The sequence below is a fragment of the Limulus polyphemus genome, unplaced genomic scaffold (assembly GCF_000517525.1).
Source record: "Limulus polyphemus unplaced genomic scaffold, Limulus_polyphemus-2.1.2 Scaffold2335, whole genome shotgun sequence".
Lineage (NCBI taxonomy): Eukaryota > Metazoa > Arthropoda > Merostomata > Xiphosura > Limulidae > Limulus > Limulus polyphemus.
The window spans coordinates 166,394-174,657 of NW_013667945.1; the positions used below are offsets into that span (position 1 = coordinate 166,394).

Below are 8,264 nucleotides of genomic sequence, written 5' to 3' on the forward strand. Positions count from 1 at the left end.
TATTATCACTAGCTACATGGGATAATATAGTGGACTTCAGTTCTATATTATCACTAGCTACATGGGATAATATAGTGGACTTCAGTTCTATATTATCACTAGTTACATGAGATAATAAAGTGGACTTCAGTTCTATAATGTCACTAGTTACATGGGATAATAAAGTGGACTTCAGTTCTATACTATCACTAGTTACATGAGATAACAAAGTGGACTTCAGTTCTATATTATCACTAGTTACATGGGATAATATAGTGGACTTCAGTTCTATACTATCAATAGTTACATGGGATAATAAAGTGGACTTAAGTTCTATATTATCACTAGCTACATGGGATAATAAAGTGGACTTCAGTTCTATAATGTCACTAGCTACATGGGATAATAAAGTGGACTTCAGTTCTATACTATCACTAGCTACATGGGATAATAAAGTGGACTTCAGTTCTATAATGTCACTAGTTACATGGGATAATAAAGTGGACTTCAGTTCTATAATGTCACTAGTTACATGGGATAATAAAGTATTTCTACGTGCGTGCTTTGTTGCTCTCGAGAGTATCATATTATGTAAACAGTCTAATGACACAAGCAGTTATTTGTTGCTTTATTTTCAGCAGATTTCTACTTCAGTCGTTGACAGTAAAATAAACGCAGAAAATAAATGTGAAATGTTTAGCAGTTCAAACTCTGAAGAGAAGTACTTTAAAACTTTGTGACCAATAAGAAAAAAGGACAAAGCTAATCCACCCCTGAGACCTTCTGTTGACAACCCTGCATGTCACGGCAACATAAAACTCATGAACACCCACGTTGCATACACCAAACAAAATGGAGGGCCTTAAAATTCAGAAATTTAGTCTGGTCAGTATGAAATCCAGCCTTTTGTGGCTCATTTTTGATATCATTAAGGGCACCTTGCTGTAGAGGGCATTTGGATGCAGTCGAGAAGGGTGCCCTTAATGTCGAGGTTCTACTTTACATATTATAGGTGTTTTTTTTATTATTCTTCTGTTTAGTTCCTAACTCAAAATATAAGTTTCTTTCTGATGCTAACAGTATGAAAGTCAGTGTTTTTTTTCCTATGTAATAATTTTAAAAAAATCTCCTTATATGATTTTAATTTTTACAGTTGATTTACTGAAGCAGCTCATACATATAACTAATTTCATACTAAACCAAAGTCGGTAACAGATAATGTCTATACTTATTGTAAATCAACAACTTTTCTCATAAAAACATAAAATATTAATCTGTAAAACTGTTTTTAGTAAAAAAAACAAACTCAAAACATGCATATCGTTTTAACCACTTTAACCCCAACATACAAAAAAAGACACGACTAAAGTCAACCACTCAACTAATTAATAAAATCACTTGTATATATAAAACCATTTACACAAATAGTTATAACACTTCTGGACCAAGAAGGTTTTATTTGTACTAATGTATACAATGCTTTAACCTCATTTTAGTTCTTTACAGAATGCAGTATCTGATATTATAATCAGTATTACCTACCCACAGAGAATTTTTTCCTGGACGTGTCTTTCTTTACATTTTCAGTGGTTTTGGATGTACTTGCATTCAATAGAGACTTTGAGAAAATAGTCTGAAACTGACTTCCTTGGTGGTCTGGGTATTTTTCAAGTAATTTCAATTTCTTCTTACCAGCTTTTTTTAAAGACTGCACAAGGTGCTCAGAAGCCACGGGGTCTAATCTTTCCTTTCGGAAAGCTGGAGTGTCATACAACTTAGACGCAGACCCTCTACAAGAAAAGAGCAGTGACGTTAAGAAAGACGGGTGGTTTATGTGATGTAACAATAAATATCTGTAACAACTATCAACTTGCATCAGATTTATCAAGTAAAACAAAGTTGAAATCTATAAACCCAGAAATAGCGAAATTAATAACAACCATGAGAACTTGGACAATTTTTCCATTGAAACTCGTAATGAACAACAACAAAAATGAAATAAATAAGTAAAGAGAACCGACTGGATGTATGAATACTAATACATATATTGTTATCAATTCTATAAAATTTCTATTTTCTGTGAAACATTTTGTTTATTTCAATATTAGAACTATAATAAATAGAAAGTGTACGATCATATCTATTAAAATCAACACATACAGCAAGGTATCAGTATACTAAACACAATATAAAACTCATGAAGTAAAAACATCTCACAATTAAGTAAAACTCTGACACTTTTCTTATCTAAGTATTTTTTTTCCTTATCCTACGTATCTTAGGCTCTATTGCTGTTATACGAAGCTATTAAAAGTAACAAAAATTAGACTATAACCCTGATTAAAACATGCTTTTAATGGTGAGAAGAGATATAATAATTTTGTTTAGAAATTGATTAATTATAACAAACTTGCAATCTTTATTCACAATGGTTTTAAACTTTCCTAAGTGTGTTAAGTAAGCAGCCTTAAACCTACCAAAATCAGCTTCATCTGTTTAATGTAAACAAAGGGGGTGAGAGTGGGGAGTATGCATAGCAGTTAATAACTGTTGTACATACTCCCCACTTCCACCCCCTTACTAAACATTAACTGGTATACATACTCCCCACTCCCACCCCCTTACTAGACATTAACTGTTATACATACTCCCCACTCCCACCCCTTACTAGACATTAACTGCTATACATACTCCCTACTCCCCACCCCCTTACTAGACAATAACTGTTATACATACTCCCCACTCCCACCCCCTTACTAGACATTGTCTAGTAAGGGGGTGGGAGTGGGGAATATGTATAACAGTTATTGTCTAGTATGGGGGTGGGAGTGGGGAGTAGTATGTATAACAGTTAATGTTTAGTAAGGGGGTGGGAGTGGGGAGTATGTATAACAGTTATTGTCTAGTAAGGGGGTGGGAGTGGGGAGTATGTATAACAGTTATGTCTAGTAAGGGGGTGGGAGTGGGGAGTATGTATAACAGTTAATGTCTAGTTCATTTCTTTACAAGATAAGAAAAACAAAACAGTTTGGTTGATCACTAATTGTTTTTCCTTCAATTCTAAGTAAATGTATAAAAAAATATACCAACCTTGAGAAAACAATTAGTAAGCATTAATTAGTACTGGTATAGGATTTATTTAGATGCAAACTTCAACCTTGAATATAAGCTTATACAAAAAAATTATAAAATACACTCTGTGGAATAGAATATTGGACAGATTTTCAAACGAACACTGTAATTAAAACCTCTAACTGACATACTGTTATGTAGTAACTGGTAACAAGCTGTAGAATATACCTCTTGCTTTATTCAAAAGAAACACTGGAGTTCTAGTTACAGTTTCCTTCAAATGTTTGTTTGTTTGTTGTTAAGCACAATGTCACACACTGGGCTATTTGTACTCTACTCACTGTGAGTATCAACTCTGCTCACTGTGAGTGTCAAATCCCAATTTTTGATGTTATCAGACCTGAGTTACTGCTGAACCACCTAGTGGCAACAGACTGAAGATTATACGAAAAAAATATTTTGAGAAGGGCATGCAAGTCACGAAGCTTTATTATGGGGGGGGGGGGAGGGAGAGGAACAAGTATTCCCCTTATAGAAGTCAACCACCTAGTACCACGAAAACTTTCAAGTTAAATACTTTAAATATCAGTACAAAAGAAATCATTACTTGACAAAATTTTATCTCTTACCAGTATGTAGAATGGTTGATATTTATTAATGATTAATCATAAAAAAATCAGATAAAGGGTAATAAAGGTTTTTTTAAATGCTTACTTGGTGAGATTATTCTGTACACAAGCATCTTGGAAAGAAAGTCTTGGTTTCCATGCAGAAACTTGATGAAATAAAGGTTCTGAGGTATACTGTTGAAGCAGCAACCTATATTGTTCCCGTTCTTGAAGGCGAATGCTCTATCAGGGAAAACAGTTACTCTCTATCAGAAAAAAAAAAGAACCAAAAAAAAAAAAAGCAGAAACCTCTTGTTCTTTTTCTAATGGAAAATAGAAAATTTCTCATCAAATCATGAAGAACAAAAGTTATTAAATTTAGTGTAATCTCACAAGTTGCATTTTAGTTGTAACTATAACAGATTAACAGCAAGCAGACAAAGTTTGATAAATGAAGAGTCAATTAAAAAATATAACTGTTACACAAATCTTTAGCATTGTACCAATTTCTCCCAGAGATAATTTACTTTTTTTAAATTTACAATAATTTCTCTCATTGTAGGTGCTTAGTAATTATAACTTTGGTAACTACATAATTATTTTGAACTGTTGAAATAGGCATATACATGTACCTACTGATACAATAATTGGTGTATTAGTTTAACATACTTTTTATGTAAAATGTGTATTAAATTTAAAATTCTTTCAATTGTAATTTACTAAATGTATCCGTATAAAATATACAACTAGACTAAACATGTCAATGAATGTCTCGCATCATTGAGCTATTTTTGACCTCAAATGATAGAAGTCATTTATTAGTGTTTAATTGCCTCAATACTTTAATGATATAATTCATGTGTAAAACATAAGTTACCAGTAAAAATTAAACTTCTGGAAACTAGCATTACCACAACAAATACAAATTTCAAATTAGGCTAAAAATGTGTGTGTTAAATACAAATGTAAGGAAAAGACTCGAGTTTTCGAAACGTTTTTTTTTTTGTCAAACCAGATGAAATTTATAAAAATACATAAACTCACAAAAAACTCCAAGATTTTACACACATGTGAAAACTAATGAAGATGATATATGTATAATATATATATCACCAGAATGTTTTTGGAAAACAAGAATACAGTAGCAATTGAAAGATTTGAATTTTGGAAAAAATTGACAGATTTTTGGCTGAATTGATGAATGATAAATCGTATTGGTACAAAAAACCTGTAGTTATCGACACCTTTAGTTTTAAAAGATTTATATAATACAGTTTTCTTTACAAAATAAATTGCCTTTACAGAACTGGACTTAGCCAAAATGGTGCCCCAGGTGGAATAAGTATTTGTTGCCCTATATTTTTCATTCTCATTATTCAATTTTTTTTCTGTTCATTGACTTCACATTGATTCTCAACATTTTCATACCTTCGATAAAATGGCATGTTTATATACATATATATAAGTGCAACATACGTAAAAAATAGGACTTAAATAATAACAGAGAAACTAGTGGGCACTACAGGGTACTTTTTAGGCATGTCATAAAGACTGTATCCATGCAATCGATAATGTTTACGAGAGGATTTTTACACCACCAGGGCAGTCACCTGGTTCACCCAGCCCTGTGCCTTTGTAACAACAACAACAACAACAAAAAAAACAGTCAATATATTTAGTCATTACCTGAACTGAAGTACACATAACTGTGATGAAAACTATCACAAAAACATTATCTCTTAATTGTAACTGTAAAATAATAATAATTAAAAAGTCAAACTCAGGCCGAAGTTTAAGTATTTTCTCTTCAACATTTAAACGTTGTATAATTGTACATAAACAAATTGTTCTATATACTTTAGTAATTTAAAGAGAAGAATACCTGTTGAGCTGTGACAGTCAACCATTTGTTTGATGTTTTACCAATCCTTCCATTTTTAAGCCAACTTGTTTTCCCTGACCCAGATTGCCAACCTGGATGCTTCTGGCACCTACTTGGCCCATGTTTCTCTTTTGACTTCTCAAATTTATTAGAATTTGGGCTTGATTTATAAAGAGGAATTTGTCTGGCCTTTGGCGATAATTTGTTAGGTTCTGTAACAGTAGAGGAACCAGATTGAGGAGAAATCTCCAACGGTACAGAATATTTACCAAGTTTCTTAAGTTGAGTTGTCTTTTCATTTTCTGTAACACAAATTAAAACATTATTTTTCTAGAGTTAATTAACATATATTTTTCAGGATCACATTTACTTGTCACCTTTTTTTTTTCACAGTTCCATAAATTAACTGAATTTCACTATTTATCTTGTGCTGATATATTTGAAATTATTACTCAAGTTTAATTAAAGTTTTGTCTATATTTAATCTCTAACTTATAAGCTCTTATTTTGGACAATTAAAAATAAATTACTCGAACTCAATATATAACTAAATAGTTAAGTAAAAGCTACTTCAAAACAGACAAATAAAAACCTGTCAGAAGAGAAAGTTCAAAATCTAAAATCTTCACAACAGTGTCATTGTTTCCAGCAACTAAAACATACAAAACATATAGAAGAGAAATGTTAAAGTAAATAAAAATGTGGCAATGAGCATCAATAAAAGATAGAAAAAACAAAAAATAAAACTGTTAATCTATAGAGGATGATAATACGAAAGTCCGTTTTTCTTAGTTGTTGTGGCTTGTTATTTTGTCTTGATTGTCCTAGTGTTATTTTATTGTGTGTTTTATTCTTACTTGAGTTCTATTTTTATTATCTGTTATGTCCTGTTTTTATTCTATGTATAACAAAGAACAAAAGCATAACGACAATGGCAACAAATATTTGACACTTGTAAAATGACATCAGACATTTCAAACATTAATGTTTCAGAGTACAGATATTCCATCTTCAGCAAGCAATATGAAACAAGGTAAAAGACAAGTTACAATGATATCTAAATTTATAAAATTATATCATTTCATAATCAAAGTAAGAGAATAGTTATAAAGTTTGACGATAGGTGAAGAATAGAACATACATGTTAAAATATTAATTTTTTTGCAGAACTACATAACTTATTTAGAACAAATTTAAGTGAAGACCTGTTGTAACTTGAGTTGGAAGTTTGTTTAAACTAGATAAACTCTTTAACCCTTTCGCAACAGGCTCGGTATAAAATACATGAGTTCATATACACACTTGCATGTGTTAAGTATTTATACTATAACTTTTAATGCAGTAAGTGTATGTTCACAAAATTTGGTAGACTTTCAGTCAACATTACAAGTCTTTTGTACACAAAAAATCAGCTTTTTTAATGAAGTATTTTTACTAAAGATTTGTTTGTGAAAATATCGAGTCTGTTTCATTACTAGTACGAGCGCGAAGTGATTTTCATGTTACGATTTAAAAACTATTCTTCGTCCCAAAAACCTCAAATATTATTTGTGTAATCTCTCAAACCTCCTAAATACATTTCAAACATTTGTTTTCAGTAAAACTTTATATTTTGTCTGTTATTTTCTCTAATCTAACCATATGGGATCTGTCAATTTGACCAACCTCGTAACCACCATAAAAGATTAGGAAATAAATATAAATTACGCTTTTTCATTCTAGAATGACTACAAATTATAACACAAAAAACACAAATGTTTAGTCTAAATAGCTTAAATCTCATAACATTATACAATTATTATTTTTATTATATTGACCTTCCAGCCGTGCCTGGCTAACAATACAGAGGTTGCAATGACGTGGCACACATGCACTCATGTAACCGTATGAAAGAATATAAAACTGGCCTTTACAAAATGACCTATCTTGGCTGTGTTTTAGTGGATTAGTATTTTATAAAATACTGTCACATTTCAGTTATAATACATTATATATGTATATACATTAAGACTATTTACAAACAAGTTCTTAAACTTATTTTTCTTAAAACACAGAACATTAAATAAAGAAGTATAGCAAACAATTATCTCTTCTAGTGATGAACTTTGTACTTGTTTGCTGTTTGCTGTAGGTTGCTAAGCCTTATCAACTTTTGCACGTGGAAGATGTGAAACGAAATAATTTTTTTAAGGTTTTATATATATATTTTAAATAACCAAAAATCATAAATTACAATATCAATACCATAGAAATCCACTATAAATTATCAAATTTAGTAACTAAGCTGTATTTGGTCCTAAAAAAGTATGAAAGTTCGAGCTCACTAAAGTGTCGATTTTACACTCTTCGAATCCAGAGTTAAAAGAAAGGATTTCCCATGCAAAGAATTTGCAAAGGCTCACAGAACCACGTGGGGGACATTCTGAGATTTTGATTGGTTATTCACACGTAACCAAGTGTCACAAAAAATCGAAAGAGGTGGGCTGGGCCACCGTGTTTGATTCAGCACATGAAGCAATGTCTCAGCAAATAGAAAAGATAGGAAGTTCTTATTTTATATTCTAACTTGTCAATATCGGTAATTTGAGTCCTTAATTCATATAAAACTACAGACTTTTTATTTGGGCATCACAAACATATAATTTGAACCAATGCTACATTTAGCATACCACGTGACACACAAATATCAATATTTAGGTGTGTTCTTTTCAATTAAGAAATTA

The 8,264-nt window shown here is 31.2% G+C and overlaps 1 protein-coding gene across 3 annotated transcripts in view; it reads right to left on the reverse strand.

The window, feature by feature from the left end:
* LOC106466661 (sentrin-specific protease 1-like) overlaps nucleotides 1–8,264 on the reverse strand; it is a 32,662-nt gene that overhangs the window by 12,192 nt on the left and 12,206 nt on the right. For 2 of the 3 annotated variants that reach the window (XM_013926954.2, XM_022394724.1), the window contains exons 5-7: nucleotides 5,542–5,843; nucleotides 3,766–3,902; nucleotides 1,522–1,769 (exon numbers count right to left, since the gene is read on the reverse strand). In XM_013926954.2, coding sequence (XP_013782408.2) covers nucleotides 1,522–1,769; nucleotides 3,766–3,902; nucleotides 5,542–5,843 — 687 coding nt within the window. The remainder of the gene's footprint in view (nucleotides 1–1,521; nucleotides 1,770–3,765; nucleotides 3,903–5,541; nucleotides 5,844–8,264) is intronic. The other variant, XM_022394723.1, reaches the window with a different exon arrangement.